The sequence below is a fragment of the Athene cunicularia genome (assembly GCF_003259725.1).
Source record: "Athene cunicularia isolate RWA chromosome 3 unlocalized genomic scaffold, athCun1 chr3_part1, whole genome shotgun sequence".
In the NCBI taxonomy this organism is placed as follows: Eukaryota; Metazoa; Chordata; class Aves; order Strigiformes; family Strigidae; genus Athene; species Athene cunicularia.
Genome location: NW_020799097.1, coordinates 106,462,418 through 106,478,364, shown reverse-complemented (window position 1 = coordinate 106,478,364; position 15,947 = coordinate 106,462,418). Strand labels below are relative to the sequence as shown.

The 15,947-nt window shown below is 37.1% G+C and overlaps 1 protein-coding gene across 2 annotated transcripts in view; it reads left to right on the top strand.

Annotated features, from left to right (window-relative positions):
- The window catches only part of CDC42BPA (CDC42 binding protein kinase alpha), a 194,326-nt gene that overhangs the window by 8,493 nt on the left and 169,886 nt on the right, over positions 1-15,947 (top strand). Inside the window, exon 3 of one of the 2 annotated variants that reach the window (XM_026845705.1) lies at positions 651-876. In XM_026845705.1, coding sequence (XP_026701506.1) covers positions 681-876 — 196 coding nt within the window. In that variant the 5' untranslated portion in view covers positions 651-680. Of the gene's footprint in view, positions 1-650; positions 877-15,947 lie in introns of those variants that run through there. The other variant, XM_026845704.1, reaches the window with a different exon arrangement.

Genomic DNA, 15,947 nt, shown 5'->3' with positions numbered 1-15,947 from the left:
GGCCGGGGGGGCGGCGGCGGGGCTGCGCGGCCCCCTCCCTCCCTCCTTCCCTCCCTCCTTCCCCAGCGGTGTGCGCCCTGGTTCCTTCTCCCTTTCGTGTCTATAAAGATCTAAATACATGTAATTTTTTCCTTTCCCATCCGTTGTGGGAAGCGAAAGGCTGGTGCGAGCCGAAGGGGGCTGTTACGCTGTAATGATGCGGTGGGGCTCCTCTCAGGATCGTGCTGCATGATCTGCATTTTGAATGAAGGAGAAGACCTTTTTAAATATATTAAGTGCGTATGCCTGTGCACGCACGGGGAAATCGGTGTCAGTCAGTCTTGGTTGAATTTGAGTGCAATTATTATTACTAAAGCATCAGGAGTGGCCATGTATTTTTTTTCCCCTTCTTATTAAGCATATTAAAAGATATATATATTTTTAGGATAGCTATTTTCTTCTCTTAAAAATTATGCATACACATAAACACAGTATGTGTGTGTCTGAAAGTCGCAGGGGTTTAGTTTCAGGTCGGTAACACCGAGGTGGGCTGGAAATCAAGCACTGCCAGAGTTTGACACTTGTTAAAAATACTGTTGACTTCTTTTTAAACAACAAAACCCTCAAAAGATTTTTTTTTTGTTTTATTTTTTGTTATTTTTTTTGACAAAGTAATAATAATCATTAAAAAAGAAACCCCAATGCAAACTGAAACAACCATGTCTGGAGAAGTGCGTTTGAAGCAGTTGGAGCAGTTTATTTTGGATGGGCCAACTCAGACTAATGGGCAATGCTTCAGTGTGGAAACCTTGCTGGATATACTCATCTGCCTTTATGATGAATGTAATAATTCTCCTCTGAGAAGAGAGAAGAACATCCTTGAGTATCTAGAGTGGGGTAAGTTTGAATGTGTTTATTTTGTGTACATCCGTCCATGTTCCTGTCTGCTTTGTATAACGTCTATTACTTATGTGTAAGAGGGGATTGTTTATAATTCAGTGTTTTACTGGGAAGTGTTATCAGTTTTACTGTTTTTGCTGTATTTAAACATGGTGGTGGTGCTAAAAAAAATCCATATTGGATATTCGTCTTTGAGGTATGCATATAAAATGTATATGGAGTTTTTTGTGAGAGGTTTTTTTGACATGGATCACACTCTGGTACATGAGGCATATTTGTTGCCTTCAGGCCCAGCTGTTGAGTTTTGTATCTTAAAGTTGCTGGGAATATAGAAGGGTGAGGGCTGAGTTCTCTGATGCCTGGAAAAAAGGTCAGTACACAATCCTCTGGTTTGCATCTGCAGTCAGATCTATACTGCTTTAAAAATAAAAGGTGTTGATCAACATGGAAATCCTCCAGCTCTCTTAAACGATATGGTTTTGAAATGACTGTGAAAAGGGAGAAAATTACATTTTCTTCTTTAACATAAAATAGTTGCTGACTTTATTAGATTGATTTTCCCGATGAGGATAACAAAGTTGAAAAGCAGAATGAGCAGAATGAAATTGTGTGTCCCCCCAGCACCCTTTCCGTTTTCTTTGTTTCGGGGAGGTAGGGTATTTTGCAGATTTTTAAATGAAGACAGGTAGACGATAGCATTCCAGTTCTTCTTAAGTTGTCATAGAACTGGTTGTCTCTGTGTTTTTCTTTTTAATTAATTTTCTTCCTCCTCCTAAACATAGATGCAAAACAGAAGATGCAGTCTGACATAAGAACCTTGATGAGAACGGTTACTGTATCTGACCTTCAAACTTCAAAGTCATGCAGCACTTCTGTATTTATGTGCAGAACCATTTACCACATTTGCTTTGTAATAAATACATCAGCAGGCCTCCTTTATTAAAAAAAAAGGCACATTTTTAAAACACGTAACAGGCGCTGGATTAATTAGCTGGTTGAGCTCTTCATAATGAAGTCACCGAGGAAAGACATTGTTTTGATAACTGATCTAACAACTTGAGGCTGATATGTGTGTGTTTTATTTTCCTGCTCCTCACTGTAGTCATACTGACATCTAAAGGACATCTGACTCAGTAATTAAGTTTCTTGTACTGTTCATATTGCACTGGCCTTTGTTTTCTTATTATCTGGAGGAACAGGCTATAATTAATGCGTTCTAGCTAAGGAGGAAGTAGTAATTAAAAGTACTTCTGAAGAATCTTCCCTCTAAAACTGTCACTGGCATACAGAAGCTGTGAAAAACTGGGAAAATATGGTGGCTTCAAGGGTGTTTTGTATGCAGAAACTTAGTGTAGTCTGCAGCAGATCTAGCCAGCTGATATCCTGTAAATAATAATAAAAAAAAGTTAATCATCACTGTAATGGTGTGTTTGGGACCCATCGTATTGGGTGCTGGTGCGTTCGGTGGCGGTTGTTTGATGGAGAAATGTATCATTACAAGGCTTTGACGGTACCTGAAGATTTCTGTAATAAACTTTACAGGCCGCTGATGGAAATAATACACTGTTTTGGAAAGGCTGGAGTAAGGTTTCTTGCTGGCTTATTTTTCCTGCTGCTTTTCCGCTCTCATGCTCCAACTGTGCCTTAGTGGGACTCTTCAGCTTCAGACAAGACCAGTTCCTCCCATTTTCAGAGCTGAGTTGCAGGAGTCCTCTGTCTGCTCCCAGCTTTGCTCTCTGGACTTCTACCCTGATTTGCAAGAGTGTTTGTGAGGTGAAATGCAAGAGGAACAGTTTCTACTGTCTGACGTTGAAAGTGTCTATGTGAATGATGTCTTTATCCTGCAAACACTCACATGAGTTGTCTCTTCTGAAAGCCAGCCCTTCCAGTGAAACTAGCAGTCTCTGCCATTTCTGTTGAGATCAGGGGGTTGGCAAAATGAGGTTCTTGCAGAGGTAGTGTACCCTCCAGTGCTTTGGTGCAGTCAAGTTACTGAGGGTACCCAGTTCTTTGGTATAATCTTGACCTCAAGTATCTCCCCCCAGGAGGGGAAACAATGCAAAGGGTTGATTAGAGGAGGTTATATGTTGTTTTGAAGTCAGAGAAGTACCAAATGGTGGCAGAAGCAGAAGGCTGGCAGCCAGAAATTGTCGGCTCTACCCCTGCATCCCTCAGTGACTCAATGTTGAAGTGCTTTCAACTCTTTTTTTTTTTTCCAGCTTCCCTACTTGAACGCTAGGGAAAATAGCACCAGTTGTACACCAGGGAGTTCTGAAAGCTGCTGTATATGAAACACTCTTAATTTTGAATGTACTGTATAAAATAGTGTGTATTAATTTATTTTTCCCATCAGTGACATAAAACGTGGTGCCTATCTACTGGTGGTCAGTTGGTTGCTGTCTTGGAAAGACATTTTGTGGGTTTATGCCAAGCATCCATAATTTTGCTTTATTACTATGATGAGTGCAATCTGAAATTATTGTAACTGGTCTTAGAATGGTATGAACTGGTAGGTTTGTGCATTTACAAATTGCAAAGTACGAAGTACTCCTGAGAACTGTTCATCATTAAACTGCTTTTAAAAATTATTTCTAGAAGCAAATAAAATTTATTTATATAGTTATTTTTAAGAAAAGCCTAATAAATAGCTGTTTGGTGATCAGAGTCCTGCGTGGCTCAACAGCAAATAATTTTTTTGTGCTTTTCAGTGGTGCAGTTTTGAGGGTGCTGTTTGGTTTTGTGGGTGTTTTGTGGGTAGTTTTTTTGGGGGTGCTGTACATGGATGTGTATTTTTTATTTAAGCTGTTCTAGGTCTGAGATGTTACATGCTGTATTTTATGTAAGACTGAATACTCATAGCACAATCTATAATTTTTTGAGGAAAGGTTTAGGAGGTATTCTAGCATGGAAAAGCTAATGTGGTCTTAGTAACGGCCATGTGACTGCTGCTATATTTAGGGGAACTAAGCAGCTTCATGTTCTAGTCCTTGGATCTTTTAGGACTATTTTATGCACTTGTTATTTAGATCTATAATTTATTAAAAACTGAAGCAGGGTGAAACAGTTGAGTCTGAACTGGTTGTACATCTTTGGATGTTACAAGTTTGACTCAGCAAGTGGAGAAAGTGAGGTCTCTGGAATGTGAAGTTGAATTTTACATTTTTGTAGGTTTTCAGTCATTTTGAGGTGCTTGGTATTACATTGGATTGGTTTGAAGTGTCGGGTTAATTGATTATTTTGTGATTTAGAATCTGTATTACTTCTAAAATACCTTTTTTGGCATAAAGTGAAAGCATAATTTCTCAATTTTTATACATTATTAATTTTGTGACATGCAAAGAAGATGATTTGATTTTGTTGTTTATTTTACATAGATATTTTATATGCAAAGACAACCATGGAAACAACCATTGTATCTGAGTTCTGAGGGTTAAATCAGGGCAAATTTTGAGATGACAGGAAGGAAACCAAACGTTTAGGTTTGGCTTGTTCTATGTATCTGATGCTAGTTTTCATTTTTATCTCTATTGATAGCTGTATTTGTGATTTAGAAAAGGGACTGTCTAATTATAGCAACTGGAGCTTACCAGAAAAAGCTATTGAGACTTCCAAGCACTTTGCTTTTTCTTTTCTACATGTGTTTGAGTTGCCACAATGACTCAAGACCGCGAGGGATGTAACAAAGGCTGTTAAGCTCAACCTGAAATCAAAATATAGTGTTAGAAAGAAACTTCTGGAGATGTCTTAGTTCTGGGAAAACTTCCTTTACAATGGCTCCAATTTGAATTGTTTTTTAAAAGAAACTAGAACGATGTTATTTAGGATGCGTTGAAAGAAAACAAGAATAAACTTCAAAATGTGTGGAGGTATAAGAGAGGGAAGATGGAGAGCACTACCAATAGTGGGGGGAGGTCAGTGACTTGATTGTTTTCTTGTAGGAAAAGTGTAAACTGTGCTTTAGTGGTTTTTATGTTGGATTTTTTTCTACCAAAGGAGGGTTTGGAAGGATTAAATTGTTCTGATTTCACCTCTGGTAGAACTGAAATGTTGTGGTGTTTATGTAGTGCGGTTATGGTCATAGATTAGACTGTCATCGTTGGTCTCGTACTTCTGTCATTCAGATGTGCAGCGTGTCTTCTGGATGTTAAAAATGGTTCTATCACCATGAACCCATTTTTTCAAGACAGAGATGTGGAGAGGTTGTCAGAGTTTTCTTTCTCTTTCCTCTCGCATTTTTTCTTAAGCAAAAATAGTATAACGTTTTGAAGCTAGGTTTGGTTTTAAATATTAGTAACAAAAGAAAACAAAATCTTGACTCTAGACTCCTGCACCTCTTCTGTGTTGTTCATTTGTTTGTAGGTCATGACACAAGTCACAGGCTTTTGCAGCTATGAGTTGCTTCTATTTTGCTTTTAGAACAAACTGTTAAAAAATAATCCTTCTTTTAGGTCCTGTTCTTCATAGAGACAGCAGTAAAAGACTTCAGCTTTTAAGTGTTCCTTATTTTTTATTAAAGTAGACTTTGGTGCTTAGTACTATCTAACCTATTAGAAATACATTTTTCAAAAATATTTACATTTTAGGAATATTTTTTTTTCCCTTATTGTAGTAATAAAACTAGAAATACCTCTTGGTCTGATTGACATAAGGGAAAACAGTTATTAAATTCTTTTTGGGGAAGGATGAGCATCCTTCTTGTCACAGCAACTTAATGGGCTTAAGCATATATCTGATTGTGAGTTATTTCATTGCCTGCAGCTGAAGTATGTGGAGGTGTGGGGATCCAATCTATGTAGAAGTCATTGTGGCATTCTAGAGGCACACATTTCTGTCATTGTTTACGATAACGCTTTACTGCTTATTTTATGTAAACTGGTGTTTCTGTTACATAGCTACAGCTAACAAATGCTTTTTATTGATTAGGGTGAAAGAAGGAGGTTTTTCAATGCTGTCAAATAGAAACGACCTTCAAATCTCACGTTTCAGAATGTTGTGTAAGCAGCTTTTGCAGAGATGCAGTTTTATACCAACTGACTTGAAAAACAAAGAAAAAAATTGCAGGAAAATACGTAGGAGAATGGTTGACTGTGCGGACCTTATTGTTAGGTAGCTCTGTGTTTAGCCTCTATCTATACCTTTTGAATTGTGACCCCTCCCACATTTATTTCAGTTTCGATTCTCATCATGAACAGAGGAAACTAATTACTGTAAGTTTATCAACAGTTCTGATGTGATCAAATGAGCTGTGAGATCATCCAGTTAATTCTACTTGTTTTGCATGAGGGTTAAAGCCAATTTCCAGTAGAGTGAGGCATTAACCCATTGTAACACATTTGTTTCTTAACACGTATACCATATACCAAGCTTTTAAAACTTATTTTTACTTAAAATTAAGTGGGGTTTTAAGGACGTTTGTTTTGGTTGGTTTTGTTCTTTTGGGCTGGGGAAGTTTGGAGGTATTCAGAGGCTGCCTGACAGACTCTGTGGCTTGTGTATTTAGATTGACTGACTTCTGTCAGTGATGTCCTTTTTATTGCAAAGGAGTACAGCTTGCTTAAATAGAAAGCTAACTAATACTTCATTTTCAGGAATTTTAGGAATGCCTTTATTCTGTACAGAAATTCCTAGCATACTTTGGTCTAATGGAGACAAATGGAGAAATACAATTATATGAGTTAGTCTGCTCAGTGGGCATTATAAACCTCATGACAACACAATAAATTCCCTGTTACTAAGACATACCACATTAAAGGGTTAATCCAAATGTGTATTTGGGGGGCGATCATAACTGTAAAATATACTGCCAAAGGTGTGTTTGTATTCTTAACCTCTGTGTAGCACATGATGCTGAGTATGTGTGTACCTGGTTAAACTCCTTCCTTGTCTTTTGGCCCTTTTACACTCTTTTGTACGTTTTTACAACCCGTAGCCTTTTATTAGTTCGCAGTTGACTGAAAGAAGGATATTGTGCTATAAGAACAATGAGCTTATTTGGCCCAACATAGTTTCATACTTTGTTTTTATATATATTTTAATTTTTTTTACAAAGATGGAGAGGAATTACCTTTCTTTTTGAAGCTGTATCTTATGCCCATGCATCAATGCTTCTGAATAGCAGCAGCAAATAAAAGTAATTTCACTTCTGATTCATACCTGTGGCTGTATAGTTAAGTACCAGTGTTGATTTGAAATTTTATTGTGGATAAATTGCAAGTACAGTATTTCCAGATACAAAGTAGATTCAGGCTACTATCCTGGTAATTATTTTTCCCGTATTATTTTTTGAAAGTGGACGCTATAAATTATCCTGGACGTGTCTTTGCAAAATATTAACCCATACATAGCATTCCTAACTACTCTCATACTGTAAAAAATTTATCATCTCCATTTGCACAGAGAACTTCCAGAAGCAATTAGATCAATCCTATTGCCAAGCTGTTAAACCTGACTAGAAAAGGTACAGTGGATAGCTGAGACAGAATTAAAAGAAAAGGCCAGCTCCTAGACTGTTTTAAGTTTTACCTTTTGGCAAAGCAGGCATTCCTTCCATAAGCATTTGTACTTGCTTAATTTGATTTTCTTTTTCTGGCGGAACAACTAGAATATTTTGTTCTACTCTGATCTAACTTACCTCACCACATTATTTTTCTAAAATCCTCATTAAGCTTGGGAATGCTACTAATGTGGACTAAAATCTTTAAAAAATGCAAGTGATTTAGGTCAGTCATGTGCAATCTTTTGTTAGCTACAAGATTTTTATTTCAAGTAGTTTAAACATGACATTAGGCTTGATAATACCTGAAAAAATCTTCTCTTCGAATGAGTCAGTTTGCTTTATTTCTAGTAATACAGCCTAATTAGGTTTACTATCAGTCACCATGGATAAAATCCGCATGAGGTGTATCCAGACTCCCAAGACTTAGTGTTTCATAATTCTTCCTTAACCGTATCCGGACTTCTAGTTTGATTTAAATTATTTTTGTTACACAATATGATAGGTTTCTTTTATTCTTAGGGTTCAGCTTCTTAGTGCACCTTCTCTCTGCATCTTTTGGAAAAGTTTTTGATCTGGAGCTTGTAGATGTTATGAACTGCAGTATCTTACAGGCCATTTTGAGGAAAAAAAGCCAAACTTTAAAATGTATTTTGTTCAATAATTTAGTAAAACTATAGGGTAATTTTTTTTGTAGAAAGACTAGGTGAGTTTAGAGTGGCATTCAAAGGGGAGGGGAAAAGCATGCATAGATGTTAATAACAGTAGCTACATTTCCTTCAAACGCTGTGGAATTAGGCCAGCAACACTTTATTGATCTTTTGTTCGGCTTCTCTTCAGTCTCAGAAGTCTGGACTTAGAGGAGGACTCTGTTGTCTTATCTCAGGAGCATGGAAATATGTTGTCCTCCAGAGTGGAGGATATCTGAGCAGTTTTTCTGTGTAAAGTGATTTTCTTTCCTTTTTTTTTTTTTTTTTTTTTTTTTTTTTTTTTTTTTTTTTTTTTTTTTTGTATTCCCTCCCACTGTTGTCCCCGTTTCATCCTTTTCATCTTAAAATCCTACCTTATTTTAGGCTTGTGTGACTGTGCTACTTGTAACATGACCTCACCTGTGGTGAAGTGCCCACAGGTCTCCATTTCTGAGTTCTTCCTCCTTTACTTTCTGTGTGTGTTTCATGAGTAATGTTTTTCTAAAGCAAAGCTTTAATGTAGGTACCTTTAATGTAGGTACCTGTCAGTGGGATGCTCCTGTGGCTGAAATCTTGGTTTCTGCATTTGGATTGCTTTTTTCCTTTGTTTCTCCCCAGTCATCGTCAAGCTTTCATGATTTTGGTGGTCAGGCTCATAATATAGAAATTGTGTGTGGAGAATGGTAACAAAAAGTTGTCACCTGTGTGAGCCATACACACAGGCTTTGTTTACCTACAGGTGCATCTACACAGTGTTTTCTGTAAACACCCTGTATATTTCTTATTAGATCCAGTAGGTATCAATCGATTTACTAACATGAATCATTTCTATTTGTAAGCTCTTGTAGAGCTGGGGCCTTGGGCTGTTTGTTCTGGCTGTAAGGAGTTGTGATCTGTTTTACTCCTGTAGTCTAAATATGAAGAGACTTGAGTGAGAGTATAGCTTTTACCATTTTAATACCTAAAACTAAAATAAAGAAGTTGTAGGAAGGGTAGCAACAACTTTTGTTACATGACTGTGAAGTGTTTTAAGAAAATGTCATTTGTGCTGTGGGGAGACCATAGTCCCAAGGTATTTCCTGCTGTTGCTCATCGAACATCTTTCACCTTTATCACGCTGCCTTTTGTAAATAAAGCACTGTGTTGTCTGGATGTTTTGTAGGACACATAGTAACAAGAGAAGGAGGAGGAAATAGGAGTTAGTATTTTAACTGTAACTCGTCTGGTTTTATCTTGGGTGTGAGCTGACTTGATGGTGTCTTAAGGCTGGCCGAGTCCACTGATCTCTGTTTTGTTGGTGCTTGTGTGGGCAGAGGGACAGATTGCAGTTGAAAACTAACCCTGCAAAAACATATTAAAGTCTGTTGATCTGGTTCTGTGAAACGATTGTACTGGTGTTTGTACAAAAGAAGGGGGCTAGGACTGTGACAACCCAGACTTCAGTGGCTTCACCTACTGTAGCTCCTGTGCTCTGTGTTTGGAGGCTGCCTCTCAGATTCCCTCTAACATACAAAGAAGCTACAACTTTGAATCAAATTTTGACGTTACCAGCTTTTTCTGATAGATATGTGGTGTAGAAATTGTGAGCCTTTTTGTTTCCGTAAGAGTTACCAAAATTTTTCTTCTTGCAATGAGAAAACTTCTAATCATGAATAGGTGTCTACAAAATAGCTGTCTGATTTTGATGATGGCAATTTCTTGGAGAAAGAAAGTGTTGGTGTGTTTGTGTTTTGTGGTATTTGGCATAGTATCACTCAGTGTCTTTAAACAGTTTTCCTTGTATGTTTTGTAACTGAAAGACAAGAATTCTTATATTAACACACTTGGAATGGTTTTGTTCTATTTCCCCCAACTTTTAGAAAACACTTGACGTTGTTCTATTTTGTGATAATTTAAAAGGATCCTTTTATAATTTTGGTAGGGACTGACACAAAAGAGACTTGTTTTTGCTGTGATCTAATATGTTGGAGGGAAATTATAGAAGCAGCTTCCTACGCAAATAGAAATTTGCAGAGAAAATCATTATAATTTAGCTGTGCTGTTTCTGTCCTGAGATGCTTTATTTTGTTGTGTCCCTCCACCCCCAATATTGACTATTTTTATTTTCCTAGGTAGCAACCGCCTTTAGCTAGTGAAAGATATATTTCTAAACTTTGTATCTTTGCAAAAGTAATAATTTAACTCTCGAAATAAATTGGGGCAAATTGTTTTTTCTGGATCTAAGTATTTGTTAGGCTGACATTTTTGTTTTCTTTATACTCTTGTGTCTTACCTGTTTTTCTGAAAGGAATGACTTACTGTCTCCACTGATGATAATAATCCAGGCTCTCAAAAAGCAAACTCCACTCAGTAGAGTTAAGGTTACCAAGATATGTACCAAGATATGTACCAAGATATGTATATTGCTGCAGCTGGGGTGTGTTATTTTGTTAACTTGGTATTTCTTGGTTAACTTGATCCTCAAGTAACACTTGGATTTGAGAGAAGATCATCTGGGAAGCAGTTGCTTCTAATGACATAGTTTCTTAGATACTTCAGTGAGTGTCTGTACAAATATGCTGTTGAGTATATGCTGCCTGAGCTCATGTGTAACACCTGAAAAGTCTTTTCCTGGGTGATTTAGTCGAGATGTCATCTGATCTTACTGGCAGTAGCTAGTGCTTTAACTGTCTGAGAGGGGAAAGAAGGGGTGCAGTGGGGGCAAGCAGTTGCTGATTTGCTGTTTAGCTACACTGTTGAATTTTTACATTCCTTTTCTCCAAAAGTAAGATTATTTAATGAAATTAATCAGTATTAGTTACTGACAATATTACATTTGCTTTGTGATCCTTGGCACTACTAATAGAAGGGAATCTCTTCCAAGGAATTCTTGACATTAGTACTTAAAAATTTGCTTTAATTTCACCGCTAAGTTTTCTTCATAAGGGGACAATCCAGTCTCGAAAGTTGTTTTTCTTTATCTTGATCGTGTAGTTTATGTTGTCAGTAAATGTATTTAACCATGTATATGATCACAGTTATGATTACAAAAGCTTCTTAAACAGCCCAAAAGCTATATATGTCACTGTGCATTAACTGCTGCTGAAGCCTCAATACATTTAGTTCTAATATGTGATGAATCTGTGGCACTAAAACCTTTCAGTAACATCAAACTGTCATATGATTATTCAAAACTTGTCTAATTTTGTTCCATATGAACCTGTGTGCTTTTTTTTTTTTTTTTCCCCCATCCATCTTTAATTAAGAAGTAGCATGTTAATGGCAATTCTCAGTGATGACTGCTTATGTTCAGCAAAATTGAATTTTACGTTTTAAGACCTAGCAGTTCAGCAAATGTTATTCTGTCTCTAAAAGAACAACGGTTTCTTGCCTTGCGTCTTTCACTTCAGAGAGAGATTCCACCTTTTGGTGATTTCCTTTTATTTTTTGTTTACTACTTTTTTTTTTTTTTTTTTTTTTTTTTCTTTTCAGTATAAGGAAACCATTTTCTCTAATAAGTCGCTGCCAGATCTGGTGGGATCACTTGTTTGGGGCAAGTATTTTCTTCAGTAAAATAAAGTAGTTTTGATCTTACTGATCCCACTGATTTCTAAAGCAATAAACAAAACTTAGTGACAGATTTTCATGGCATTTTTGCTAAAGACTGCCATTTGGTTTTGGTTTTACTGTAGATTTTCAGTTTCTCTTGGGCACACCTTCTCCAGTTCTTTCTGTATCCCTCCCTGCCTGCCTCCCCTCCAGCATGTGAAATCATACACTTATACAGCGACAGGGCGTGAAGGTCATTCTTAGCACCGTTCCAGCATCTGAAGTACAAAACCATTTCCTATGGGAAACAGCAGAGGAAACTTGCAGGAGTTGGAAGATGGTAAGTGAAGTAATTTTGGCAAAGCTACAAGGATTTCTTCGTGGTATGCTGATTGTTGTTTTCAATAGCACCCCCACCACCATCCCCCAAAAGCTTGTGGCAGAATTTTAATCAACTTAAAGAGGAGCCAGGTCAAGCATGTCAAACTGCACGTTCGAGTTAAGCATAAACACCTATCACAGGGGTTTGGGGTCCTTTGTGTGTGTGTTTATAAAAGTGGTGTAGCTCTGCTGCATTGTGTAACACCTGATGTCCTTTCTCACTTAGAGTATTTGAATAAGATAAGTATTTGAAGTCTGTAAGTGTGCTACTTGCCAACATTTTGAGCCTCTCAGTTTCAGCCTAGGACTTGATGAATAAACTCATGTTCTCTTCTTTCTCTCTGCCTTAGTATCCATCTTATATCATACTCCTCTGTACCTGGTACTTGAGCACTTAGGTGCTGTTTTTCCCAGCTGCTTGTTCTCTTACAGAAAAACAGGCTCTCCAGTCAAAGGCACATTTCCCAGCCATAGGTGGTGTGCCAAGACTTCAGAAAGTTTAGACATCTGAATGGAGATGGATTCATCAGTGGATATTTAGGAAGGAGGACTGTCAATCTTTCAAGATGAGTATGTATAAAATTCTTAAATAGAAATTCAAATACTGTATTTAGAAGACTCTGTGTGTATACATAGATTCTATGTATAGGAAAACACTTTTTTTTTTTTTTGATACAATAAACCTATACAGACTTTAGGTGGTAGGCATTGACTTAACAGCTATGAGCCAAAACTGTCATGTGTGTCTGGTAGGAAGAAGAAAGCATTTGTAAGCCAAATTCTTCTCCCATTTAATGGAGATACGCGTGATGTTAATTCATTGATAGCCGTGCCGTATTAAAGCAGTTCATATTTGCTGCTGAGCTTTTAAAGAAAGCCAAGCCACTTATGTGAAGGCATTAACTGGTTAAGAATTTAAAACTAGATTTCAAGTACTGTAGCTTTTTCTAGATGTCCAGAGAGAGTATTTTCTTTATTTTGCTTTAATTTTTTTAAAGGATACTTTAAAAATGTGTATTTGTTTCCAAGTTAGGAGGGTTGTAAATGTCCTTTTTCAGTAGTATGATTCCTGGTGAGAAAGTAATTTACAATGATACTGGGCACTTGCATATATTGCCTTGAAAATCTGTTTGAGAAAAGGGAGTGGTTGTTAGCATCTTAAATATCTCTGCAAAGAAATTGAGTCAGAGCTCTGATTTGTTCAAGGCCATTCAAAAATTCAGTGGAAAAGCAGTTTCTAGGGTCCAGGTTTATGTGTACGTTCCTTCCAATTTTTTATTTCCAGTTTTTGAAATGTTTTTTGTGGAAATTCCTGAAGGTGTGGGTAGCTTGTAACTTCTGTGTTTAAGTGCTTTATTTATTTGCTTAAATTTTCAGCATACTGTTTGGGCACTCTCTTTCTTGGGTTGTTACTCAAGAAAGATTGGAATCTTATTTCTGTGATCTTGTTGCTGTGATGTCCTCTTTCCTCCCTGTCCTGTAACTTCAGTGTTGTACAATTTGTAACAGTGGCAATTGTTTTATTTCTTAGAAGGGAAGTGCTCTTTTCTGCAGTGATCAGGTGGATGGTTGCCAGGATTGTGTTTTGAGCAACTGTTTATGTTTGTTGAACTTGGACCTGCATAAAAATTAAGCTGCTTTTAACTCATACAGCAGTTTGTACCTCACCTTTTCAGAATTTTTCCTGCAGACTCATGAAGTACATGCATGCCACTGGTATTTCAGAAAAATTGCCCCAAAGTGTCTAAACATCTTGTATCAAATGAAATACATACATTTAAATCTTGTTTCATAAATAGTAAGTGTGATACAGCTCTGCCACTGATTCCTGCTGCATGTGGGGTTTGCTTAGCTTGAGTGGACTTTGAAGATGACTGTTGGTGGTGTTGGAGTAAGTAACCATTAGGCTGCAGAATTCAGTTCAGAGAGGAGAAAGGGAATTTGTATATAACATTGCTATACTATAAAACTTTTCCCATAAAACTTTGTATGTTTTCAGGAAGTCAAATGTGATGACAAGAGAGATAACCAGAAACCTGATTATAATCTCCAGCTAATGCTGGAAATTATCTCCTGAAAAGCTGTATGTGCACAGGTATTGCTCTGAAAAGTTTTAAGTGAAGGTTGAGGCAAGTCCTCTTATAACCTTGTATTTAGTCATCAGTTCAAGTAAAACAGACAGTATAGGTAGGTAATTTCACAGTACAGTTACTTCCAGTGGATCAGTTACAGTTACAGTGGATCAGGAAATTCCCCCTCCCTACCCTTCCACCTCTCCTTTTTTTTCTACCTGGTCCTCCTGAGTATCTGCTTCCTGCCTGTTCCCACTGCACTGTGAACTGCCCTGCTGATTTTTGAAGCAACTGTGCTGAATAAAACTCAACTTTCCATTAAGAATAGATGCTCTACGTTTTTAGTTAATTTTTGTTTCAGTGTTTTGTGCATAAGGAATTTTGAACACATTCTGTAGGGTGCCCTGAGGTTGGTTGGTCAGTCAGTCAATTTTTACAGCAACCTAGTCATGACATGCCAGAAGAGAAATGCTGAATTTTTCTTTTTTTAAATAGTACTGCAAAAGAACCATTCAAGATCGATTAATGAAATACTACTTCACAGATAGCAGCTATCTCCCGTATGTAATACATAATGCTTTACATTGGAAGTTGTTATTTTTTATGGGGGAGTTTGTTTAATAAGGATATTTCTGAGTGGTTTCACTGTGTCATTATAATTTGCATTTACTTCATGTTTTGTTGGTGCAGAAACATTTTATACAACTTGCTGTAATTTATCTTTTGCTCTGCCAGAATTAAATGGCAAAAGTTCTTGAAGTGTCCCAAGGTAGCTATTTATGGTATCATGGAATAGAGCAATTGGAACAGGCATTGAGTTTCTCCAAGTTCGTCAGTGAAAGTATGGTAGGGGTTGGAATTTTCCTTCCAGGGTCTACTGCCATAGCCAGCCCTTATGTGTACTTTCTGAATGTGGGGAAGGAAGATTAGTCCTCTGCTCTGCTGTAACATATATAATATTTATAAAATGGCAGTGATTTAGGGTTCTCATTCTTTATTTGATACACTAGGACTTCAGAAACTTGCCTCCTTTCTTTTACAGTCAGATGTGGAAGGTCACAAATGAATTGGTGCTCTGAGGTGATAGGTTTACTGAAATGAATATTTCTTGCTAGTCTGCGGAGAGTGGAATTTGGGGTTTTAATCCGATCTTGGCTTTATTAGCAGATGGATAGAGTAACTTTTAATGAGTTTTTTGTTTACAGTGAGCTTTCTTAGAAAAAAAAACCCCATTAACAAAATATAAGACTTCAGCCTGACCGCATGACATCTGAAGTAACGGATAGTCATTTACACTTGTGTAAAATAAAAGGCAGTCAGAACAGTAGTGGGTTTTAAATTTTTTTTTTCTTTTTTTTGGGGTATGGAACAGTAATATCTGAATGAAGTGCAAGCTAGTGCAAAACCAGATCCTACATCAGTATTTGTGTTGGAGAGCTTCAGTAGCTCATTTGTGGTTTTCCTGCTTGTAAATAATGCAGTTATACCATCTCCTGCTGAATGTTTTTATTCTTTGTATTTTCTGCTGATGAATGTGTCTGTTTCTATGAGCTATATTAAGGAAGGGTATAGAGCCAGTTACTCACTGATTTCTTGAGCTAAATCCCAACTTGCACAGAAGAACTTAATGTTCTCCTGGAGGTTCTTGGGTCCATTCCCCATTCTCTTCTCAGTTCCATGTAACAGAGGAAGCTTTCTGTTATGTAATATTATTATAGCAAGTCCTGTCCATTTTGTGAGCTCAGTACTGTAGTAGGTGAGTTGAGGATTAAATGGAGAGTAACACCTTTACACATCCCTTTGAATACTTTTTCCCTCTTGTTTCTTGTGCCTTTAACTAGTAGCTGAGACTGAATTGACATGTTCAAGAATCTCCTAGGCTTTGTTAGCACACTCAAAATAATA